Source organism: Onychostruthus taczanowskii, unplaced genomic scaffold (genome assembly GCF_017590055.1).
Source record: "Onychostruthus taczanowskii isolate IOZ18803 unplaced genomic scaffold, ASM1759005v1 scaffold20, whole genome shotgun sequence".
Taxonomy (NCBI): Eukaryota; Metazoa; Chordata; class Aves; order Passeriformes; family Passeridae; genus Onychostruthus; species Onychostruthus taczanowskii.
In genome coordinates, this window is record NW_024499240.1 from 11,597,167 (window position 1) to 11,623,259 (window position 26,093).

Below are 26,093 nucleotides of genomic sequence, written 5' to 3' on the forward strand. Positions count from 1 at the left end.
CAATTTAAAATAATATATGTTTATACAGGTGTGATTAAAAAAAAAAGCATTGCATGAGGTTGGATGAGATGAGGTTGGGGAATTTTTCACTGTGTATTTATGGGTAATTTTACTTTCAACCTTATTCCACATGAAAAATAATTCTTGTAGAATGAAGTAACTGTCAATAAAGCTAGAATAGCCCTGGGATCTGGGGTCTGTATTTTATTCTGTTTTTACTTCCTATACTGTTTTATATGTATAGCACCTTTGTCTTCACCTGGCTGTTTCCAAGTTACTAACAAAGAGTTAAATTCAAGCAAGTAAGCTAGGAGGAGGATGCATGTGCCAGTCAGGATTCGCAGCTAAATTGCTTTCATACTTTGTTTTTATAATATATTTACTACTTAGCCACATTTTGGCCTTTTTCCTTTTTCTAACAGAAATCATTATGTGGTGTAGCCAGTAGATAATTCCTACTTTTACAGAGACAACACCATGCTAAAAATGTCCCTTGGCATAGGGATTGTTAACTGATGGCAATTTGTCTGCCTTTCTGAGTATGTTTTTCTTCGGTACCAGCTATAGAATCTATTAAATAATCGGTGGGGGAAAATTGTGTTTATCTTGTGTTGAAACTGAGAATGGACCAAATGCTTGAGGAAAAAATTCTATCAAATAATGAGTTGTAGATAATACTGTATTTTTTCAAGACCCTGGAAGGAGATGCTTAGGCAGTATTATGTGGCAGTCAGCATGAGAAAATTGGCATTTCGTGAAATGCTGCCACAGAATGTGCTTCAATCGTCACTGTTTATGGATTTATGTACATGGATTTATATATCCATGTCTATAGATAAGATCAGTTACGTACTTTTAAGTGCTGGTGATGCATCTAAAAGCTACATGGATTACAAACATAAAAGTTTCCTTTTCTGTGGCATAACCGTGGAGAGCAAGTCTTGCTTCTCTCAGTCTGAAAGCTGTATTTGTTTGAATAATAAAATGAAGAGTGGTGTTTTGTTAGTGATTATTAATAGAGTATTGTTAATATTTTATTGTGGTGCTTTCAAATAAAGGACTACACCTACTAGGGTTCTTTGAGGGGGTGAGGTTGTTTACTTTTTTGATACGTCTATTAAAAGAGCAGAGCAACACCATATATTTGCATTTTCTGATCACTAAAAATCCTCCCTACCATAAATGTGTATGTGAAATTGAGAACCTAATTAAAAGATTAACAGCATGTACAGTAATTTACCCAAAAGGCATGTGTTAATTTGTTAAAACACTAAAGATCTTTATGCTTTCTTTTTTGATGCTATCAAAATATTTTCTGTGGAACTGGTTGAACCTGGTCTCTTCATTAGAAATTCTTCTGCAGAGTAAGACAACTTAATTTCATATCTAATTGCATAAGGAATTATAAATTATCTTTTCTAAGAGACCTATGACACTAAAACACAGAATGAACAAATAAAATGGATTTGTTCTAGTACAAATGAAGATATATGGCAGTATTTTTATTACAGACAACATTTGTTTGGGCTGAGTGTATGAATATTTTACAATAAGATGCAAAGTGCTATTTGTTGAGCAGTCATTCCAGCAATGCATCTTATGGTGTTTTTCAGCTAATTGCCATGAAGAAACCCAAATCAACAAAACCCAGGCCCACCCATAAAATAAAACCCTATGCAGAACGAGATAAATCTGTTCCAATGGAAATACATTTTTATGTGCATTTATAAAAGTGGGATCTGCTTCAAGGATCAAACATACAACTCTTCTTTTGTCCCCAGAGGAAAGACCTGTTGATTCTAAAAGTGTGCTTTAGCTCAGCAGAAAGGTGACTTACTGCATGTAAATGATTTCCAGCTAGGCAAGAGGTGCTGCAGTGCAGACTGGAGCACACAGGTGAAGGATTTAATGTCTGGTTTCTCTTGGGCATGATGTCTAGAACAATTTACTGCATGTGGGTCATTTCCCTGATGTGAAGGGAAATGTAGGTCCTGTCCTGGCTCCATTGGTGTCACGCAACCTGAGGGGATGCCATTCTGCTGCACAGTTAGGGTGTCCCTCCCTCCTGGGCACTTGTGGTGGAATCCTGAACAGCTCTGCCCTCCTGCCTTGAAAACACAGGAACCTTTGGAAACAACAGGGTGTCAAACAGTACCAAGTGACATCGTAATCTGAGAAATGAATATTAGCATTATGGCAGAATTCAGTAGAAACTGGCATTTATTGAAGATTTGGCTTTTGTAGCTTCATATAGAGTTGTGTTCTGGCATTGAAAGTTTAAAATATTTTATAGAACATCTACTATTTTTTACTGCCCTGTGTCAATATTGGTGCCAAGGCTGTTTGAATGTTGCTGAACTTCAGTTTAACCAGTTTAGATTAAACCCTCATACATTATTTAGTGCAAAGAACAAATTAATTTTATACGATCTTTGGAGGGTTAAATTAATAAATTTATCACAAGGATTAGTTTGAAATTGCATAATAGAGATGTTCTTTATCTATCCAGCAGTACTTTTATTATGAAGTTTACTAATACAAAACTGCTTCTGTTAAGCTGATTGTTATTACTAGTTACTAAAAGATCAATGCCAAATTGTCTAAATCCCAATGTATGGATGGGTTTGTGAATTTTTCTAGAAGGGGGCCAAAAGGCCCCTTATGTCACTTCATAAAGATGAATAGGAAATAAATGTTATAAATTTAGCTAGAGAGCTTCTGTGGTCTCGTTTGAGTGGTATGAGACAAAAAATTCAGCATTTATGGTGAAATGTGGGTTACCCTTTAAAAAAAATTATGCCTTATAATCCAAAGTGATTCAATAACAAGGTTAAGGAACACTTTTGTAATCATACAAACATGAGGGTTTTTTTTCCTTTTAGCTTTCTGCAGCTCTGTGTTAAAACTTTATTTTGTAAGAACTTCCCGTGCTTCACAGTCTTGTGTATGTATCAGTACAGGGAAGTGGAGAGAGAGAAAGCAAAAGAGACATAGAGAGATTTTTCTGTACTGTGTGTAATAGCAATGTCATGACTTTGTGAGGGACAGTAGTGTGATTTTTGGTAGTGTAGTAAGCACCAGCATTAGGTCATTGAGGTCCAGCAAATCCCTGTCCCACTCTTCTCCTTGCTGACCAAAGTTGGGATGCAGTTGCAGGTACAGCTGTAGCACTGGCATGGCACTGTGATGCCCCAGGGTTGCAACGTTAATTTTGTGTAAGGAGGGGCTGTTGCAGAATAAAATTGTCATCATACATCTTCAAGGCTTCTGAATCTTTATCTTTTTTTATCTGGGTCTGTTGTGCACAAATTCACATTTTGCATGTAAATGTGAAGGAGATGGAGAAATCTTAGCTGCAGATGGGGGGGGGAAAAAAAGCCTCCAGTGTCTTCATATTTTAAAAGAATCCAAAATTAGAAGGAGATAAATTTATGCAACCTTTGCACCATAATAATATGGCAAGACCTGACACAAAGCCATAAGGCTTTTTTCACAGATTCAGTTGTCTAGAAATTGTGCAATGCTGTTTAAATAGAATGTCTTTTAATAGCTCAAAAGAAATTAAAAAAATACATTAAAAAAGTCATGTTTTCACCAAGGATTACATGATGGCAGTGTTAACTCCAGTGCAATTAATAGACAGCGTGTACTTTGTTTTCTTTTGAGTGCTTAGCATTTTCTCTAGATTTTATCTGGTCACGTATCCAGGAACTGGGTATGGATGCAAGCTGCTGTTAATTGAACTGTATTTAGGACTATTAAAACCCTTGCATGTGCAGTATGGCAGGATGTGTATCTAAATGTGCGTTTGCAGCAATGTCACCGTGGTGTGCATATCCTGTAGTAGATAGGCAGCCCCTTGTCCACATATTTTTAGATACAAAACCTAATTGGTTTATGGCAAAATAACCTCTTATATTGGCATAGCATTTGTCTTTTACAAAACCTGCAGTTATTTTCCCAGAACAGTTGGGTGGTGCAGTTTGTCACTTAAGAGGGAGAAAGATGGAATATGTTATAGTTTTGTCATGGGGCATGGACCCGTTGACTCAGGCCTTGTGTCATAGGAATTTCTCTATATAAAGGGAGGCTGGTCCTGGTTTCCCCTATCTCGTACACCTACTGAATGTCTTTTTACATCCAGGTAGTTGTGTGATATAGTATTTTGGGGGGAAGAAGATGCTGTTTTATATGAGGACTGATCAGTTCATGTCTGGAAGCAAAACCAAAAATCCCTTACTTCCGTGCTTGATGGATTAAGTCTTTTATATAACATGTTTTATAGCAAAAGGGCTATGTTTGTACAGAAGGAGGTGCCAGAACGCTAATGGAAGTATAGTAGCTCATCTGACGGGTGGGACAGATTTCTGTGTGCTGTTTGAAAAAAAAAAAAAAAATTAACCCCGTGTGGGAGTGTAATATTTGGCATTGTTAATTCTTGACATTTTGTTTCTCATACTTCTGGGACTCTTCAATGAGGGGAGCTTCATCTTCTCTGTAAAAATTTAATTTGTAAAGATAAAAAAAAATTCTTAGAGGATTCCGTCAGAAGCTTGTTAGCATGATCCTGTCTTTGGCATGAGAACACGGAATAGAAAAGAATCCAAGCATTTTAATTTGCTGGGAACAAAAAGAAGCTGGTTGGTAACTTTGGGATGCAGTCTTGCTCTCTGAAGCACATTACTTTGCGGGTGTGCAGGCATGTGACAGTGTGATCCTACATGGGGCTCGGCTGGTTTCAAACATGCCTGGGGCCTCCTGTGGCCCTTTTGTTATTTCTCAGCCTTTGGCACCGAGTGCTGGTGGGGGATGTGTGGAGATGGGGAAATGAGAGAAATGGATATTAGAATTCAGTAGCAGATTTAAATTAAGCAGAAACCTCAGTATGTTATAAACTTGTAAGGCTATATATACACTATGGCATGTGGCTGGACCATAGTTATGCTCAGCAAACCACTGAATATTGTAGGACAGTTCATACGTTTTCTAATTCTTCCCAGAAAAAGAAGAGGATTTCAGTACTAAGTAATACCTTGTTATCGTATTCCTAACTGTTGGCAGCAAAGCAATTTGAATTTTCAAAAATAGCAGATTAGATACTTCCCTAAAACTATACATACCGTTTAGCATCTTACAGATGTTCTGGGAGAACAGCGCAGGGATTGACAGAAACTGGGGCTGGAAGTGACTTAAGGGAGCTAGCTAATGGAGTTGAAGGAAGGTTATGGAAAAGCAGTGTGTTCCAGCAGATTGTGAGGAGAGATGGGAAAGGACCAGTGATGCCAAAGCAGGAACCGCTCGTCACAAACATGACTTTTTCAGACAAGAGGAGTCCAGGCTGACAATGTCATTTGGAACTTTGCATCCTTAGTAGGGAGAGTTAAGAACAGGAGTGAAAAAGCTGGTAGTAACAGAGGTAATATCCTGGCCTCTTGAAAACATTAGCATGAGGCGCATATCTCAGAGAAAAATATTCCTTGCAATGGTGGAAATTGAAATCAGGGTTCCGCTACTATCGTAATAAGGCTGCAAATGAAACCAGAAAGTTTTGACTTGGTGTGAAGACTAAGTGAAATAGACAAATTAAATGGACATCCAGTGCTGTGATGTAGGGTCCAAAATCAGCTCTCACGTTGCTATTAGTGTTCATAGTTGTTGATGCTGTAGCTTCAATAAGGGATTCTTTACCAGAAAAATTAAGCCATGTTTTCAGTTGCGGAACTGCAAATAAAATCAAATGCTTGTGAAGTCAGTGGAGTTTTTGATTTCCACTGATGCAATTGAGGGCAGAGGTTGAAACATGATTTTTGTTTCCAGATGTATTTTAGACTTGTTTTTTGTGAAGAAGTAAATAATGTGTTGTAAGGTGGGTTGGGATCATAGGCAACCCAGGTTCACATAATTTTATGTATATTAGTATGTGGTTACTGATCCTCTGCTCAGTTGTTTGCAAAGATCTTGTTTGAGGTGTTTCATCCGTGTAATTTTTCATCTGTCTCCTGATATGGAAAACCAAACTCAATACAGCCATTCTTGAGTAAGTTATTTAGCTACAGGAGATACAGGCCAAAGCCATTTTACTACAGAATATTTTTCCTTTTATGAAAGCCATCCTTTTGCAGGATACATTCTGTTTAATTATGTTCAGAGTAATTGGTTCGTTATTTCTAATATATCATCAAAGTTTGGGTTTGGTTTTTGCTTGCTTATGTGAATATCTCAGACACAGTGACTAAGACTGGGATAATAAAATAGGTATTGCCTGTAGGAATCTCTTACCACTTCAGAGTCATGGAGAAAACCTGTCTCCTCAGAGGCCAGAAGTGTGGGAACTCTAAGACTGAAAGTAAGGAGCCATATGTGTCTTGATATGTGTAAGATTTGACTTAGTTTCAAGTACTTTCCTTTAAATTGGAGGAAGGAAAAAGCTGCAGAGGGGTAGGGAGACCCATGAAGCCTGGGGTTAAGAGCCTTAACGTAGGCTAGGGTGTTGCTTTAGTTGTATGTGTATGTCTGTGTTTGATTGAAGGCGGGGATAGCAAATATCCACTGTTTTGGCAAGGACTGAGAAGTTGGTCTTTAACTTGACTAATATCTATGTGTTTGTAGGAAGGTTTTAAAATAAGGTGAAAATAGTTGTTAATTTGGGCTATTTTTGGTTGAAACATGAACACTTGGTTGTAATAAAGAGAAATACAGTATCTTTTTGTTTCCAGAGAACTTTTTAGAAATATTAATTCAAACTAAGATTCCTATATTTTGTGAGTTTTTCACATAGTGTGGAAAGCAGGGTGCCGTGTCTGACTGCATCTATAAATCAAGACGGTGCCTTCTTTTCTATGAAGCTTAAGGTAAAAGAGTTTTGATTTTAAAGCCCAAGGTGGTTAATACTTGTCTGTAGACTTCTAAATAATATACAAGTGCAAAAGATTTTATTTGATTAACTCTTTTTAAAAAAAATTAATAAGGTGCTTATGGATACACATTCATCAGAAGCTTTAGAAATTGTGGGAGATTTATGATGTCATATGATGTCATTACAGCCATATGCTGCATTGTAAAACTTCAGAGCAACCACTGCTGTACCACCAGGCTGAATAGTGGAGCATTCATTCACTCCTACCAAATTCCATCATCAAATATTCCACAGGCTCTCTTAAAACAGAAATTGTGCCTGTAGGGACATGTATTGAGAAGTAGTGTTTCAGAGGGTATAATCAGAGGACCTCAAAAAGAGTGGTAGATATTTTGATTCCCAGAAGTTGTTAAAACTGTAGAAAAGAGATTCTTCAAGGTAAAGGCTCTTCATATGGAAGTGGCTGAAAAAAATCTTGGCTATCTTGTAGGGAACTGGTGAGAAGGAACACTAGAAGCCAAATGCTGCTCGCTTACACCATCCTATGTTTGGAGTAGCGCCAAAGACGAGTGCTTTCCCTGCTGCAACTGGACTGGGGGGAGTACAGCTCTGAGGGGTCTGAGCAACCAGTGACTCTACTCTAAACCACGCATAAAACAAGTTTAGCAATCTTGGACTGTTGAACAATGATTCATTTTATAATATGACCGCAAAATGTAGCTGTGTTGGTAATGATTACTTCAAACAGCTCGAGAAGCTGAATGAGCAAGGAGAGGTTGGGATTACCCTTAGCCCTACTGAGTGTCCTTGTTGGGCCGGAGGTCAAGGCTTCCCAGTATAGCTTTTGCCCTGGGCTGCACAGGCAGGCAGGGCAGAGCTCTGCTTGCCATAGACTGACAAAGGTCTCATTCTTTAGTGGTAAATGTGCTTTAATAGCCACCACTGTATACTAATACTTTAAATGAAAGGAAATGTTAAGTCTGCTGCATGTTACTTGTTCAGGATGTTAACAGCTGTATGGCAAATACATCTAGAGTAGAGGAGGGAGAGGAAGATACAAGCAACTTTCATAGCCATCCTTTCATATCTGTAATTACATCCAGACTTAGCAGCAGTGTCATTTCATTTTGCAAAGGAGCGTGGCAGCCCTTGAAGTGAGATTTGTTGGTGTTCAATCTCACACGGTAGAAAAGGTCCATTGTGCTCTGACCTGCTTTAAAACAAACCATACTAAACCATGCATGCATACTCAAAGAGTCCCCCCTTTTTATAGACAACTGCCATTTGTTGCAAGGGTTGCTATGGCAAACCAGGGCAGAAAATCCTGTCGTGATGTTAAAGTGAAATACTCAGAAATTGTAAGAAGACAGATTTTGAGAATATAAATTAATTAAATGGCAGTAATTGCATTACTGCACTATCTTGCCAGCGAAATAGCTATTCCTGTGAGAATCTATTACTGTCTTAGGTCTTGGAGCAGAGTGTAATTTTTTGTGTGTGCTCTAGGTTTTCAAAATCTGTCTTTGTGCTTTTATTTAATTCTAAGTAATGATAAATAGCAGCTTAGCCTTGCAGAGGTGGTCATCATCCAGTGTGTTTGAGTTGTTAAATCTGTAAGAAGTGAACAAGCATTTGCAGTTTGGGCTTTAAACTGGCAGAAATAACTAACTAGAACCTCACCAATCTGGCCTACACAGCTGCCGGATAGTTTGCTGATTTGGGATCATTGTGTTTGGATTTGGATAGGAAATGTTATGTTTCTTCTAGATAGAAGTCCTACAGTGCCTTTTGCCCCTTGGTTGCTGGAGGTGCAAACTGTCAGGCAAGAAGGAGATTTCTATGGTACATTACTTCATTTGGGAGAAAAAGGAGAAAAACAAGGTTTTTTTTTTGTTGCTTGTCTTATTCAACCCACCATGTCCTGAGTACTTAACAGGTCTGACCTTACTTCAGTTGTGCCCCTCCTCAAATCAGCAATGAAATGATGAAGAATAAGTCAGAAACAGAACTGATAAAATGGATGCTGTCTAGTGTCTTTTTAGTGCAGTTAGAAAAGCTGCCTGGACTTCTTTTTTCCCGCTTTAAATTCTGAAAACAAAACAGTTTTGTCTCCTTACGTCTGTAACAGTTACTCATGACATTATTTCCTTACATTTTTAAGTGGGTCTGTGTTATTGTCCTTTGATAACATTTGGGGAGAAATGAAGATTAAAATGCTTGTTTCCCCCATCTGACATAGGAGATTCAGATTTAAAAGGAGAAGGAAAACAAACGATTATATAGAAAAAGAAATTAACAATGTGTTTTGAAGATGTGTTACCTTGGACCATGAAGAACCTTACTCAGAGTGTCCTGGTGAGTGAAGTCCCTTCTGTAGGTGTTCTCCAAGCATCTCTGGTCTTCACTCCATTGATCTCAGTTGATTAATCAGCCTCTGCTTGGCTGAGTGCAGGCACAGGCCAGTGGCTCTGCGCTGATTATGCCAGTATTGCCAGTCTTATGAATTGACCATCTGCTGTTTGCTTTTGTATGCACTTAAGAATCGGGCAGGAAGAGCACTGGCAGTAGCCTAGGATTAGTACCTACATCAAAGTTCAGGAACTCTAGAATCTTCTCCGTTTTGCCACTGCCTAGTTGTCTTCACAAAGTCATCTTTAGCTGTATTACCAGCACAGCTTGCTGCAGGTGGTTCTCCTGGTTCACAGAGGTAGATATGTGCTTCTGTCAAACTTTCAGAGTTTGTTTTAGTACCCTAAGAGTCTTAATTTTGTACATTCCCCTTGGAATGCCTTGGCCCCTTTGGTTCATGAGTAGGCAGTAGACTGGCCAATGCATCCAAGGAATGGAATGTGACAAAGCTTCTGTGTTGTGGATTGAATTTTATATGTTTGGAAGAGGGACCAGCAAATTCCCAAATGTGAATTTAAAAAAAGAGAAATGTAAAAATGTTTCTAACTAGTTCATGTCAGCATCTTAATCTGGAACTGGCCATGTCTAATGCAAGATGCTTTTCATGCCATTGTATTTGCCAGCTACCTAAGTCTTAGACTAAGGCATCTGTAGTGATTCAAGAGTTCAACTTTGTGTTAGAAAAAGGCACTTGTGCAATATCATTAAAAGCTGAGCCAATTTTTTTTTTAATATTACTTACTTAAATCCACTGTCTTTCCTAATATTTTGTGAGGCATTTTTCTTTCTTGTTGCATTTGTTGTTATTCAATTGAGAGATTTTTCACTGCATTACCTACCTTAAAATGATGTCATTTTCAAGGCTAAAATTAAGGAGTTCTGAAAACCTGGATATTCTAATGGTCACTAGTGCAGAGATTAGGTATAGGTGACTTTGAAAAGGAGTTTTGTATCCACTTACCAGCTTTTCTTAAAAATGACAACTAAATAATTTTAAAAGTACAAAAAAGGTTAATTGACAACTACTTTTTCGTATGTGTTGCAGTCATTCCTTACTGGTAAACATATGCATAAAATGTTGTAGCTACAGCCAAACATTCATGTTTATTAGATGCTTTTTTATACTAACTCTACCCTGTGAATGAATAATATTTATCTTAAATGCGATATTTTTCCTCTATGGTTGCAACCACAATTAAACAGATTCCCTGTGTGGAATTATAGCCCCAACTACTTCCTCCCAAGGTATTTTTAAACTTTTTGCCTGAACGATGTGTACTATTTTAATTACAGCACATACTAATTATCGAGAAGATATTGGTTATTATGTCAGTTCGAGGAGGCACTTAAGTCCTTTTCTTCTCACAATTAACAGAATACTATTTGTTTCAGATGTGGGCAGGGATATGAACCCCAGTTAAATCCTAGCAGACATGTCATTATCGTAGCAGGGGAAAGCAAAGGAGCAGGTCCCTCCCTGGGTGAAAGCATCGGGAACAAACGGGTGGCTATATTTGTTTTGGCAGGCTGAAGCTGTTGTGAGCCCGCAGTCCCAGCCAAAACCAAGTGAGCTTGGAGTTGACTTGAGCTGTTTCTCAAATGTTTTTCTGAACTCTCACTTTTTTTTTTTTTTTTTTTTTCAAATTCCCCATGTTGTTTTAATTATATTTCTCAGTGCTGGGAACATCACACTAGATCTTCCTTGTTTTGGGATTATTTGTGAGAAGGTTTCTCATCAGCTAATAGCAATTGTTCAACAAAAAATCTTCATTGGTTAGGGTGAAATCTGAGCTCAGATGTGTGATCACATAAGGGAAAATTCCATTGAGACTTGGAGTGGAATGAAGCCCCCTCCTTAATACTTTTGTCTAACATATGTCACTGTATTAAAAATAATCACTTTGGTTCCTTAGAGGGGAAGGAGAAGGGTTTTTTTTAAAACCTGGAATCCTATATTGAGTAGGCAAATAAACTCCTGAGATTGCTTTCATTGGAAAAGGATATTTTAAATGGTACCTTTTACTTGAATGTTGGCCAGTTTAATTTAGATTATTGCTTCTGACAATTAACCTCGTGTTGGGCTGCACTTGTCTCATTAGCAATGTGGCGAGTGATGAACTTGGATCCAGGAGGGCTCAGCTCTCACCTGGGAAACTCCCACAGCACGGCTGTGCCACTGCTTATTAACAAAGTATTAACAATTTATTAACAAACCCACCTAAAAGCCGTCTCTGGGGGGCTGGGACTGGGGATTAAACAAATATACTAGTAGTCTTACAAAATTCTTAGAATATTTTTGCCAAGAGAGAAAATTAAACGGCAGAGGAGGCATGGACATAAGTTTTAAAAATACGTTGTTTCAGGATGATTTGGTTTTGTTTTTTTCCTTTTCAAACTTTTTGTAGTTTGAGACAGAGTTTCTCCTCCAAAATTTACTTGCTTTAAAAAGGAGTTTTTAAATAAAAAGGGAATAGAGTGAGAGAGAGTAAGACTATGGCTAAATAATTAAAGAATTAAATTCTTAAATTCTGTTTGAATGTAATGCTTCATCTGCCAGGAAATGATCAGTTGATTTGTCTTTCATTTAAGCAAAACCAGTTACGCAAGTTGTGGTTTTATGAACTGATTCTCTCTCTTTTTCTCCCCTGATTTTTATCCACCAAAGCAAGATATCTGTTACTTCCACGATCTGCTGCTCTGTGTTACACAGGGAATATTCTGAAATAATGTCATCTTTTGGTGGTGATTTGGCAAAAAAAAAAAGGATTGAACATAATTTTGTACAATAGGGATAATGACTTTACCAACTTTGTACAGTTTGAAAGCATCTCATATAAATACTGTCAGAGAATGACTACTAATGTCCATACCCCAAGGTGAAATACAAAGAATTTCCTGGCATTTCTTGGAGAAACAGCTGAAAAAGACTTGTTTGCTTTTCAGTTTTTGGTTTTTTTGCTTCTTATGTACTTTATTTCTGAATTATAACAACAAGCTGTGTATTTGTGTCTGATTTTACAACATACATATCAAATTTGTAGTGTCCAGAGTTAACATAGCTACACGTCTTTATGTGCAAGAAGGGGGAAAAGTGTTAGTCCCTGAAGTAAGTTGGTTTTTTTTTCCCTTTAATATTAATTCACTTTGTGTTATATTGTATCAGCTTCCTACAAATACTTTACTACTTCTACTGTGAAAATCAGTAAAGGAAGCAGGATTTAAACTGACTGCTGTGTTCTCTCCCTTTACTGTGGCTATGCACATAATATTTGCATTCACTTAAAATATATCACACCTGCTATTTAGAAATACATATTCCGTTGAATATATAATAATGCATACCTGACAGCAGATCCAGAGCAAATATATCAAAAAAGAGTTGTTGTGGCAGTAAAATGGGTCATTTTAGTGGAAAAATGGAATGTTTTCCTGTCCTTGGCTGCAGTGAGGGGGGGTGTGGGGTGTGTGCAGCTGGCCAGTTGGCTGTGCAGCCCATGTATGCACAGTGAAAAGGGCTAATGCTGAGGTGTGAATTGACTGGCAGCCATCACCACACCTGCCTGCCGTGCTCCTTCCTCATCCAGCACTGCAGCTTTCCCTGCCCTGGGAACAGCACTTCGGTGTTTTGTGGGCTGCCCCACTCTGTATGGGCTGAGCAAGCACCCTTGGGCATGGCTCCTGTGGAACAGGCATCCCTGGCTCATCCCTCTTCGGGCACCTCTAGTACTCTCTTCCTCTGTTTATAAATTTGAGTAAATTTATAAACATCCCTTTGCATGGGAAGAAGATGGGAAGAAAAGTCATGACTCAAGCCAAACAGAGGTAACTTGTTGCCTTGGGAGAGGAGGAAGGGATATTAGGGGTTTGTGGTCTGGAGATTTATTCCTGTAGAGCTGGGAGGTGCTGGCCGTCATTCAGAGACGGGAGCAGCGAGGCGTGGGCGGGAGGAGGAAGGTGACAGTGATGTGGCCCTGGGTGGATGGGTGAGCAGGCACTGACCAGCAGAGCTGCTTGCCATGAGGGATTCTCAGACAGGCTTGTTTCATCTTATTCACTATGACAAATCTGAGGTCTGTTTTGGCAGGAAAGAAAACCTATTCATTGATTTGCAAGCTCAAAATGGAATTTTCTTTTTTTGTACCCAAGAAGGGCCCAAAAGGCTGTTAACAAGGTTGAGACCATTTTCTGGCTGGGGGCAGTTGCTGGTGGTGGAGGGTTCTGCTGTTTCACTGAGGCTGAGGGAGAGTGCATTGTTCTTGCCCATCAACCTGTCAAGCCTTCCTGTCCTTTGTAAGACACAGCAAATTCCCTTTCCTCTACTGGCAGAAAACTCCTCAGCCGTAATAATAGCGTAATTCTTCAGTTCTGCAAAGATTGCTCAAAAGTTTAGGTTGTAAGGTAGTTACGTTAGCTAATATTTTCTTTCTAGATAAAATTACTCAAAATTTTTCAAGTAAAAGTTACTCAAAAGATGCTTCGGGTATGACATTCCTTTTGTCTATGTAGGGCATTTGGAGGTACTCACCACAGTTAATGGAATATGAAGCTTTTTGTATACTACATACCTGGTTAAAAGCTGGCTTAAGTCCCTAAATGCCCCCATTTCATTTGTAAAGAGCTTGTTAGCTTAGCCTTAACACACAGAGTATTTCGATTTCAAACTCTTATCTTACTTCTTCTAAATGAACAGTGTTCTTTAGACATCTCCAGATGAGGGGCCTCTGTATCTTCAGTTCACTTCTTTGAACATGTGACAAAAGCATTTCACCTGAGAAGTAGGTAAAGGAAGTAACAAGGAGACCACTGTTTTGGGCCTCCAGCAATAAAATTATTCCTGGTTATGAAGATTGGGTGGACCTTAATTTTCAGTATGGCTTGACTGGACAACCTCTTGAATTTCATCAGTGCAACATGTTTAGTCTAGAGCAGTTTACCTAGACTAAGCCTTTTCTCGCAAAATCATATAGATTCATCTCTAATTTATCAATTTTGTTTAATATTTAATTTTATTCTCCTAGATTGCAGTTTTAATTGTGTGGCTGTGATCTTTTCCATCTACACTACAGTGATGGTTGATCACACTGATTGGGACTCTTACTGCATGAGCTTTTCAAATGAGTTCATCTGTGATAAACTGTAAACCAGGGTCATCACCTAGGGAAAATGAGAGCTGTTTTAGTGCTGATAGACTCCTCTGTTTGGATTTTCATCCACCATGAACTCAGATCTGTCAGATGAAGGAAGGGTATTTTTTTTTGCTGATTAGAAGGAATTACAAATAATTTTAAGTCTCAATTGCTATAGTATTTTAGGCAGCTCAGATTTTTAGGATAATTCTATAGTTCCAAAGTTTTTTCTTACTCAGAAAGTCTTTATTTCTTTGGTGTGCATACCTGTCTTAAGACTTCCAGTATGAAACAACCAGTAGCACTCCATGCCTCCAAATGAACAATAGGCTTTGGGGGAGTGAAATAGACTTTCATTAAGATGCAGATACCCACAGTGCAACCCACGTCCCACCACCTGAGTGAGTGCCAAGAGCAGAGAATAGATACTGGCTGTGGGAAACGGCTGTGTCGGCAGGAACCAGATTGAGGCTTTTCCTCCAGGGTGACCTTTGAAATCAATCAGATTGTGAAAACTATAGACTTCCCAAAGATGCCTTGGTGTGTTGGGCTAGTAATGCTCCCTCACTGCTGAGGTCTGCTCTGGTTCCCTGTGCCAGTAAGGAAAAGAGAATATATCTGGATTATATGAAGGCTGTTCAGCCTATTCTTTGAGAAGATGTATGCAGTGTCTTCATCTTCCTACATAAGACTTTGTGAAGTAGTTATTTATATTTTGTTTTCTCCTGTAGCATGATATTATTAGTTGAAATCCCTAGTCAGATACTCCATATTTGTGGTACAGAGGAAAATGCTGGCAGCAGTATAGGTTGTGCCTTATGGTGAAATGGTATCTCTGGTAGATTCCAGGGATTTTCCAGTGTTGGTGCCATGTTCTGAATAAGGCATCATCCCACTGTATCTTTCTTTAATTATATTCCCCCGAACTGGGAATGGGCCTTTAGATTCCTTTTCTGCTTTCGCACATAGAAGCTGTGCATACGTGGGCCCAAGACACCTGGGGCTTTGGGAGATGATTAGAAATGACAGTCTTTTCTCCCTTTCTCTTGAAATATCACTCTGCATCATTTTTTTATCTCTTTGATTTGAACATGAGATAGAGTTTAAGAAAGAGAAAGAAATGGTGAGAGGAGGTACTAGAGCTCTACACCATCTCACAAGGGTGTTCACAGTGCCAGCAGTGCTTGAGGCTTGTAGTGTCCATTAAACACTCACTCTGGTTTTGGCTGGGATAGAGTTAGTTTTCTTCATAGCAGCTCCACAATTTCTATATGTGGTGATTACGTGACAATCTTAGCTGCTACTAAAGAAGTGGGGAACTGGAAATGCTGCTGAGCATGATGTATGTGTGCTGTGAACTTCCAGATCCAAAATGTTAATAACTCTATCCAGTCTTTACCATGTGCACAGAAATGTATCAGTTAAATTTAAAAAAAATAGTTATTTCTATCTTTCTGTTTTTTGGTTTCTTCTTCACAAAATGACTAACATGAAGTTAAAATGCTAACAGGATCCAAAAAGGCTCTGGTGGCTTTGTAAAAAAATAGGTTCAGTTCTAGGAAGATGTGGGCTAAGAAAACAAATCTAGGTTCATCTCAGCATTAATGTGGGCTCATCAACGGTACAAGGGAAAACTGTTTTTTCTGAGTCTGGTAACAGTTCCTGCTTGCTCTGAGTCATCTCCTCTAGTGGTGAACTAGTCTTTTTTTTTCCGCTTTTGTTTTCTGTTGATAGGAAATGTAGCATAGTTCAGTAACCAGCAAAGCTTTATTTAGACTTGTCAGAAATGCAGATTTTTTTTCTCTTCTTGGGAATAAAAGAGAGAGACGGGGAACTTGAGATCAGGTTATCAACTGAAATAAGTGTCAGTAAAGGAAAATTTCTTACATAATTTAATAATATTCATCTGAATTTGCAATGCCATGCAAATTAAGAACTAGGATTATTAAAATGTATTTTGAAAAAAATTTTATAACCTTAAAGATACTTTTCTCTGTCTCTTCTAGTCGATCAATTTGTAAGACAAAGGGGAGGTTTATTCCCTTACCTTCTACCTGTTTGTGCTATGAGTGAGACCTGAACCTGAGTATCAACAGAGAGTCTTAGATCTCTTGCCTGTTCTTAAATATACATGTGCATGCAGATTTTCATGGATACTTCTGCTTCCATAGAAATTTTTAATATAAAAATGCTAAAATACAAGTGTTACTACCTTCCTTGTTAACTGCTTTGTGGTGGAATTAGTTCTTAACTGAATGTCATTAGAGACACTGGGATCAAGCTTGTGAATATTTTTTGATCCTGTATGGATCGGGCTATACTCTTAAAGTAAGGCAGCTACAAAGAGCAGAGGGCTTCAAAGTTGAATGGCAAAAATTACAGCAACTGTGTCTTCACTTACTGCATTAATGTTGAATTAGTGGAAGCAGTAATTTGAGATTGTCAGTAAAGTCCTCGATCCCTGTATTTCCTCAGCAATACTTGCTTTTCTGTCCTGAATAGTTAGATGCTGTTCTCCTAGTTTTTCAGTTGTTCATGTTGTTGTTGTTTTTTTCTTATGGAAGTCAAGAGCTGAATGTCTGGTGGGAAGAAAGAAAAGACAGAAAGCAAACCAAAAGTAGTAATTTAATGCAAAAACCATTCTGCTAGTCTTTATACAGTGTAAGGAAAACCCCAAGACACAAACCTTAGACTAAAGAGATTAAGCTGTTAAACTACATAGGCCAGAATATGAAACTGCATTAGTTTAGGGGTTTGTTTGTGTAGCACAGCATGCTGTATGCCCTTATTTTTCTTTGGACTTCAGACCCATGAATTTTCAAATCTACTTGTAGTTGACTCAACACAAAGATAGTTGGCTGCTGCGTGTTTGCAGTCCGAGCCAGACTTTCTGAGCTCTCTGTAGCTATTGCTGTGAGTGGGCAGGATATTCAGATTCATACAAGGCCAGACAATGTCTGTAGGCTTAATTCTAAGCTTATTATCCTCTACAATGTCCTGTTAGCAATGCTCTTTTATAACCTTTAAAACGTGTTTTATGTATTCAGCTGCAATGCCATGTTATTGTGCTGTTTCTTCTGTTCAGTAGACTGACTTTCCGTGTGAAGCTTATAGGCAAACATTGAAGCTGGATGAATTGAAGGAGTTCGGGGCATTGGCATCTTTTTAAAAAGAAGCAGGGTTTTCCCCAAAGAGGGAAAATGTCTCCTACCTCTCCTCTTCTCTGGGAAATATCATATAAAATTCAAGAAAGGCTTCAGGGAGGTAGGGACCAAAGGCTGTCTGCCCAGATGCGCTGTTTTTGCTGAACGTGTCATGAGGCAGTTTCTGTTGGTTGGCGATGGGCTGGCAGAAAGATGACAAAAAGGTTGGACAGCAAATGTTTGTGTAAAGCTCTGGTCCTTTTACTTATGCGTAGCCCTGTATAGGTGGTGAGGTGGCAGTACGGTCACCAGGTCCAAAATCTGTGATGAGATGATCCCAGCATTGTTTATGGCTGTTCAGGGACATGTGCTGTAGAGAAAAGCACCACCTGTTGGGTACACTTGCATTCGTGTTTCTTAGCAACTGAGGCAACTGCACTAAAGCCCCAGTTCTCAGTCCGTAAGGCTGAGCTGGAAGCCCACTGCAGGTCCCCACTAGCTGTATCTGCTTATGTTGGCTCTCTGGGAGGCCCTAAATTAGAAACAGGTCCTGCTGCCATGCTGGGATGGCAGAGAAGCAGCACACAGGGACCCTGGGACTCTAAGGAGAGACAGCTGATGTCCAAAGCATGAGGGACAACTTTGATTTTAACATGGCAAAGCAAACCTCTACTCATGGCAGCAGCTAAAGAAGCTCTTTCATCAAGGAACAAGCTGAGTTGTGACACTCTGGATTTCAAGGGTGTTCAGCAGGCACTGCTCCCTGGGAGGAGGCACAGCCTCCTGGTGTCCCACGGCTAAGCTGGGAACAATGTTGTCATAAGAGCACAGATTGCCCAAAAGGCAGTAATTTCATGCAGAACTGGGTGGAGTGCCCTGTTCTGGGCATTATGTGGGGATGAGGTTAGTGACATGCAGCGGGTGCTGCAGTCCTATGGGCATTGGGTCCACTGAATAATACCGCTGAGACTGCCCTGGTGTGAGGGTGCCTCTCAGGAAGGGCAGCCTGGTGGAGGGTGAAGCTGGACTCCAGGCTGGCAGGGTTATGAAAGACACCTGGATGCAGTAGCCTTTCCATCATTAGTTGTCATGATTTGAAAGACTTTCTTTTCTGCTCTGGAAGTGATACTTAAGAGAAGTGGTTCTCTGTCTCAGATGAGAGAAGTGGACTTCTCTTTCATTATGCATATTCTGGTTGTCCAAGGCAAGTGCACACTTAGCTCAAAAATGACAAAAGACAGATATTATGCAGGACTGAATGTGGTTTTCCTCAGTGGAGGTGGTAGTTTTATAAGTAATACAGGACATGTAAAAGATACTTCAGAATCACAGAATATTCTGAGTTGGAAGAGACTCACAAGGATCATTGAATCCACTCTGGAAACTTCAGTGAATAGCCTGTTGTCTTGTTTTTTTAATAGTACTTCCTTTGCTTCCTTGCCCTTCTGTTTATTTGTGGTATTCCTGTTCTATCATATAACAGTTTTAAAAATAATCCCCTGAAGTAAATAACATCAAGGTTTTTTTTCCTGTTTCCTTACCAATTATTGACTGTTTTTTCAAACTGAATAGAGGTTGGAAAATTAAATAAAGACTTCCAAAATAACAAGCTCCAGAAAATTTTATTTAATTTGTGGGTTCATTCTGTTCACTCTCTCTCTCTCCCCTCACCTCATTTTTTTCCTTTTTTAAGAAGATCTTTATTAATTTAGTCTAGTAACTTAGTGCCTATATTAAATTAATCTAATAAAAGTCAGGGTCCTCACATAACGTTTCCCAAATGTGAACCAGCATCTATTACACGAGGCACAATCTTTTTACTGTAAAATGTAAACCCGATATGTGGAATTACCAGCCATTAAACTGTTTAGTGTATGTTATTTAAGTCAAATACTTCAGTACAGTCATGTTGGAGGAAAGGAAGGGGCAGTGCTAGCATTCAAAAAATGAAAAACACAAAACCAAGCTTCATGTATCAAAACTATTTTCATCTATGAAAGTACTCTGAAGTTTGGCATTAAATCTTGTAACACTAATAATCTTTCTATTGATAGTTACACCCATAATTCCATAAAATGTTTAATATATAATCATATAAATATCATATGTAATCATGTAATTGCTTAGTCTATATTAAAGTCTCTGTACTGATACAGATGTGCAAGCCAGAAAGTATTTAAATTGACTGGCTCATAGTTGTGTTGTTTTGTGCTCTAAACCATCACTGGTACTCAGAGTTTGAGAGCATTTTTAAACAGCAAGAGCAAAGACTTCCAGCAGCAACAGTTCCAGGGGCTTTGTGCTTCCAGAGCTTTGTGTGGCTCGGCTGTGTTTTCCCCTTGGGTGAAGGTCACCCTTTTGTGCAGAGCCCTGAATTTGCACAAGTCTCATGAGCTGGGGTGGAGCATTCGTCATCTGAGGATTGTGGGTGTTCCTGTTGATTTGTGGATGTGTACATCACAGTGTAATCACATAGTTTATTCCTGTTCTCTCACTGAATTATTTATTATGGGCTGAAACGAGGAAGGAGGGGGATTCTTTTGTATTGGCATAAGCATAGGATTATGTTCATTTTGTGCTTTCAATCACCGCATCACCGATATGTCAATTGGCAGAATGCAGTCTACCTCACATATTAGGATGTTGCAAAGTTCAGTTAATTAATGTTTTTTAAGTGCATTGGGGCCCTCTGATGAAAGATGCTTTAGAAGTATGGGGGAGTATTCTGCTAATTGTTTTTTCCCATCTATTACCCTAATGTGTCATTGACTGAAATCCAATAGAATAATATTGGCACCGTTATAACGATGGGCAAAGGCAGTATAGTATTTTCTTAGATTTTCCAAAAAGCTAGAAAAGACAGCTCAATAATATAATACAAAAATTAATATAATCAGTTTATTTTCTGGTAATTTTTCCCGTTGCTTTTTCATCCTTTCTGCCTGAAAAGTCATTCACTTTGCTGGATTAACAGTAATAACTAGAAATTACAGCTTTATGTTGCTACAGTATGATGATATACTGCAGGTAGTATAGAGGTAAGAAACATGGGTTGAGTTGTTATGTACTGCAGGGTAGTGATTTTCTCCAAACTGATTTATGAATAAGTAATTCTTTTTATTTATTACATGGGACAAGCAGTTTTCAATTTCTGTAACAAAACACAGCTCCACAAAGGAAAATTCCATTCTAAAGCATAGGGATAAGATGCCTTTGAAGGGGATAGATGCAATCACTATCACAGGAGCCTACCCATTTTTGAAGGAAGTCCTGCAGTAGTGGGTGATAGAGAAATGGCTTGGTGCTCCCAGAAGTGGGGCTTTTATTGGGTATCTCTTTGAGGTCATTCATTTGAAGCTGTAAAAGAAATCAGAAATGCTTGGGTGTTAATGCCAACCTGCAGTTTCTCCTGTGTGTCTGTTGTTTTGGTAAGAGCTGCTGTTAAAAAGCACAATGTTTGATCAAAACTACTTGATTGAATTCACAAGGCAGCAGCAGATGTTGGTTGCGTTCTTCAACCAGCCTTGTGTTTGCAGTCCACAACTCTCAGGCTGTGGTCCTGAGATCCCTGAGATGCAAGAAAACAAATTCTAGGACTCATGACTAACTTTTAACCCTGGCAGATTAGCATTTAAAATAAGTTACATTAATTCTGCATACGCATTTGCATTAATACTACTAATATCCATTTAAGATGTAATTCAGATATGCTCAGAATTTGTGAAAGTGAAATCAAGAGTATGGCCGTGGTTGGAGCAGGGGATGGTTTGAAGAGAGCCAGTGACAGGGTGAAGCATGTTCTAGTCCTGTTTCCTCTGTTTAGCCACAAAAAGGAATTTGGAAAATGCCCCATTTGAAGAGTTTAATTTTACAGCAGTGATGTGTTGGAAGGTGCCTGAAGTGCTCCAGTAATTGTTATGGGGCTATCCAGATGGAAGGTTACCTGTGCAGGTGAGTGGGAGATGCAGCATCTGCTCTTCATTCCATTTAGGACCTATTCCATAGTCATAGCTAGACCATGATACATATGTTCTAAAGCTCAGATGTGGTATTCTTAGAATGAGTGTGCTGTGTGGCTGTCTTTCCATTTGCAATGACAAATGAGGTTTCTAGCCTATATAGATAAATAATTTTCATGGGACTTGAAATTTTCGTGTGAATTACATAATGGAAAGGGTTTGCCAGCTTAGCTGTGTTTTTCTAGAAAGCAGCTTTCTGCTTTTTGTCATTTTATACTCTTGATCAAAGTAGTTATTCTGCAAGTCTGCTTTAGCCCCAGCCTTGCATCCATTCAGTTCACATATCAGTGGGGTGATATCCTAGGAATAATCCCAGTGCTTTAGGTGCATCATTTTTTTAGGTGATAAAAATTAAGCTCATGAGGATCCTGTGATGAGTTCTGCTGGATATAGAATGGGTCAGCTGTGATATAGCAGGGCAAGTCTTCTGTTAAGTGTAGTGTTCTGCTCTCACCTGTGTAGTTATCACTTTCCTTCTCCAAAAGAGCTGCTTTTTGAATGAAATTCAGTTCGAAACATGCTGGCAGGGTGGCACATCATTGGCCTGAGTGGAGTGACAGCAGTGAATTCAGTGTTGTTATGTACAAACCTGACACTTGAGCTCACACAAGTTTGGCCCTGGTGTGTTCTGCCATTCTTGTGGGTAAAGGGAGTTGCACCCATTTTACACAAAGCTACTGTGTATTTTTTCCCTGTCTGCATTTTGATGAAGCTGAGGCGTAAAGTTAATGAAAGACCTGACTGTAGAAGTACATGCCCTTCAAGAACCAACAACCTGTGTGGATAGAGAATCTCTTCTAACATAAGTTGTGAAAAAAAATCTTTTGAGAAAACCAATGTCTTTATTGTCTTCAATTGCTAACTAGCCTGGGCTGCATTCAGTAATTTCTTGGTGAGTTGAGAGCTGTTCTAGTGTATGGCTATTTCTTGAGTGTGTGCAAGCATTGAAATCTGTTAGCTTGCCCTTCAAAAATCTTTCGCAGGAAAAAAGACCCAATAGATATTGGAAAGAAAGCCAGATTTGCTAACAGAAGAGTTTTGGGAACTCAAGGAAGATGTATTTTTGTGTTCCCTGAGCTTTCTGATCTGCTGTGCATTATCCACACATGATTTTGAGAAGGTCTGAAGCTGACAGGGAAGTGATACTCCCAGAGAAGTACTATGTTCATTAGTAACACAGTGACCTTTCCTCACGCCTGTCTCCCGTCCCACGTGTCAGTTGTGGTAGGATAAAAGGTTAGCCAGGCCAGTAAAAGTGATTTCTTTAAAGGCCTGAGCTGTACCATTTGAAGTCAATGAGAGGAACAATAAAAAATGTGTATGTGGACCCCTTGCTGTCAGGCTGTTTTCATGTCAGCGTTGCTGTTATGCTAGAAACACCCAGTCTGGATAAGAAGGGACCATTTTAGGGGGAAAATTTTGGCCTGCTCAGTTTTTACTGAGTAGTCATTCAGAGATGTCTCAGTATGCAGAGAACACGTTTGCTCAACAAGCTGGCATCATCTTCCCAAACATAGCCCAAGAGTTGTCTTAAGTACAGTGTTGGTGCCATGAAATACGCACCTGTGAAGTCTGCTGAGGAGCTGAATGGAAACCATGGCTTCTGGCTATCGTTTGGACCAGCTTAATGTGCTCTGGAAAAAAATATTTCACACGTCACATCACACCGGCTGAAAAAATAGCGTGCATCAGCAGCGCTGTAACACAGAGTAAAGGACTCTGAGCAGGTGTTAACGTGCAGAGGCACTGAGCATTATGGTAACACCTGTGTTTGTTTAAATCCAGCCAAAACAATTTCCTCTCCAGTTGTAGAGGAGGATTGAAAAAAAAAAAAACTCCCTAACTTCCAGTAGTAGCAGACATTCCTGTAAAACAATTTGCATAGTATTTCCCATGTGCACTCTGGCTGCTCTGGGTTTTTTGTTTTTTTTTTTTTTAAACCATTTTAGTGTGGGGACACCTTTAGTAACTTCAGTGCTTCCCGACCATCTCTTTGTCCTTTGCCAGCATTACCAGGCCTGAGCAGTTGCAGATGGTGTGCTCTCTGAGTGCTTTCCTTAATTGAATGAAAAATAAAGCCTCTTGTAAAATATCACCAATTTAGATGTGACTTATGGGGCACATATGATGCTTATTTTTTCAATAACATGAAAATTTGGCGGGGTTAAACATAAGAAGCCAAGTGTTCTGTGAAGCCTGTATAGATTTCTGGATTTTTAGGTGATTTTGCTTTAAATTATTGTATAGCAGGAGGAGGTGAAGGAAGTCAGCAGCTAAACTGTGTTTTTCCAGCATGTATTTTACGCAGTAGACCCTTGATGCTCATTTCATGACTAATATATGCTGTACTATATACATTTCTTGTTGTCACCAGAGATAACATTAAGTAAACTATCCCCTTAAGAAAAACAGCTTTTCTTGGCAAGTGGAATATGACTCAAGGAGCCAGCACTGGAGACATACGGTGCTGTGAATGAGTGCTGTGTGTTACTCTACTGGATCTGAGTCCAGGCACTATTTATACTGCAGCATATTCAGCACCAGATTGTTAAATCTTAATACTGAAACAGTGCATCATTGAAATGTTTTTGTTCTGTTTATGTCCCATTTTCAAGCATTGGATATCAAGCAACACTTAGTAACTTTTTGTTTCATTTGGACACTATATCTCTTTGCCAAAAGCTTCTTAAGCTTCACTGCTCTTGAAGTATTAGCCTGTCTGTACCAGCATGTTCCAGTGAAACTTTGTGCCACTGAGGATGAACTAGGTCACTTCCAGCTTCTTTCAGTGTGTGCTGACAGAATGCCTTGCAAAGCTTGTCGGTGGTAAAGGCAAAGATTTAAGTGCTACAGAAAAGGAGTTGTACTAAAATTATTTCCTCTTCAATCTGTGTAGGAATGGGGGAAAATACTCCATAGCAGGTACTTCATGGGCTCCTTGTATTCTGTTATTGTCTCTGTTAGAAGCTTTGTTTCACTGTTTCAGTGTGGTGTTTATCTTATGATCATTTTTGGGAAATCAGGATAAGAGGTTTTTGTAATTTACTGCAGTTCAATTAGTTCCAGAGCTGGTGAAGAGCTGGGAGTAGAAAGTGAGGAGGAGACAGTTGAAGTTTCTTGGCACCACAACATCCTTCCAGATACCCAAGAGGAGTTCTTGGCGTGCCTGTTATCTCAGAAGAAGTAGTCTTCTTGTGTATTAGTGTACTACTTTTTTTCTGGCAGTTGAGTTTATGGATGTCTTTTCAAAGATCACACAGTATATAAAGAAACCTCAGAAGGCATCAGTTTGAATGGGAGAATGGTGTCTTATAGGGCTGAGCTGAGGAGAGTTAAGTGAGCAGAACAGTGGGGCAATGGGAATAAAATGAAGGAGGGAATAAAAGCCGTAGTGGCAATAGTGCAGAACAAGACTGAACTGCTTTGCTGCCATGGTAAGATGGCACTGTGGCTTTCTTTGTTTGGTGTCTTCCTGGAAGTCATTCCTGGGATTAGTCATTGTTTTTGGTGTGGGTGGGCCCTCTGTAATTGTCTCAACAGAAATAATACCTCTGCACCAAATGGTTTACCATCCAAGTTTGCAGTCTTTGTGACAAGCTCATCCAGAAGAGGTGATGATCCCGATGAAAAAATGAACAGAAGTAGAAATAGAACATACAGCATTCTCCCCCGCCTCCAAAAAGCTATTTTGGATCTGTGGTCAGCAGCTTGCAGTTGTTTGGTTCTTGATTTTCTTTGTGAGGAAAAAAAAACCAAAACGTGTCTGCATAGTGCAACTTGTATCTGGGAGTGAGCTCTTCCTGCTTGGTGGGTTTCCATCCACACTGGGAATCGTACTGTGCTTAGACTGTAACAGTGCTGAAAGCCCACGCATAGGAATTTTCCTGTTCAAGTCAAAGTAATGCATTTATTTACTGAATAGTTTTTGTAGACAGCAAAATCAGGACTAGAAAGTACTTAAAGCTTATTCTAACTTAAAGACCGAGGCTTTAGAGCGATGATAAAAGATGTGAAGGAAGTCTCCTGTGTTTCCTTACAGCAATTTAAGAGTCATGAACATGTCAGCAACTGTCTCCTAAAAAGTTTGAATCTGTTCCTGCTCTTCTCCACTGTTTCCTCAGGAGTCAGTAGAACATGTCTAGCTGGGCAGGACTGCAATAAACCTCAAGGCAGATCTTGGGAACAATCAGCCTTGCTGCAGGGTTTCATAAATGGCTGATAAAATATAAAGTATGGATTTTTTGTTTTCTTTTCAGGAATAATCAAGCTTGGGAGGTGGAATCCCCTCCCTCTCAGTTATGTGACCGATGCACCAGATGCGACAGTAGCTGACATGCTACAAGATGTCTATCATGTTGTGACATTGAAAATCCAATTACAAAGGTGGGTGTTTCTGAACATCTGTCCTTCCCTATTCTCTGAGCTGCTCTGTTGGTTACAGCATTACTACAGAGATTAGCGCATCCTGTCTTCATTAATTTCTGGGCTTTTGATGAAAAGAAAATGGAGAGATGGGTGGGTCACCTGGCAGCTTTTTGGT

General features: G+C 39.2%; 1 protein-coding gene across 2 annotated transcripts in view; it reads left to right on the top strand.

Moving 5' to 3' along the window:
- Positions 1-26,093, top strand: part of SATB2 (SATB homeobox 2) — a 125,925-nt gene that overhangs the window by 30,137 nt on the left and 69,695 nt on the right. For both annotated transcript variants that reach the window (XM_041403326.1, XM_041403325.1), the window contains exon 4: positions 25,810-25,936. In XM_041403326.1, the coding sequence (XP_041259260.1) occupies positions 25,810-25,936 (127 nt within the window). The remainder of the gene's footprint in view (positions 1-25,809; positions 25,937-26,093) is intronic.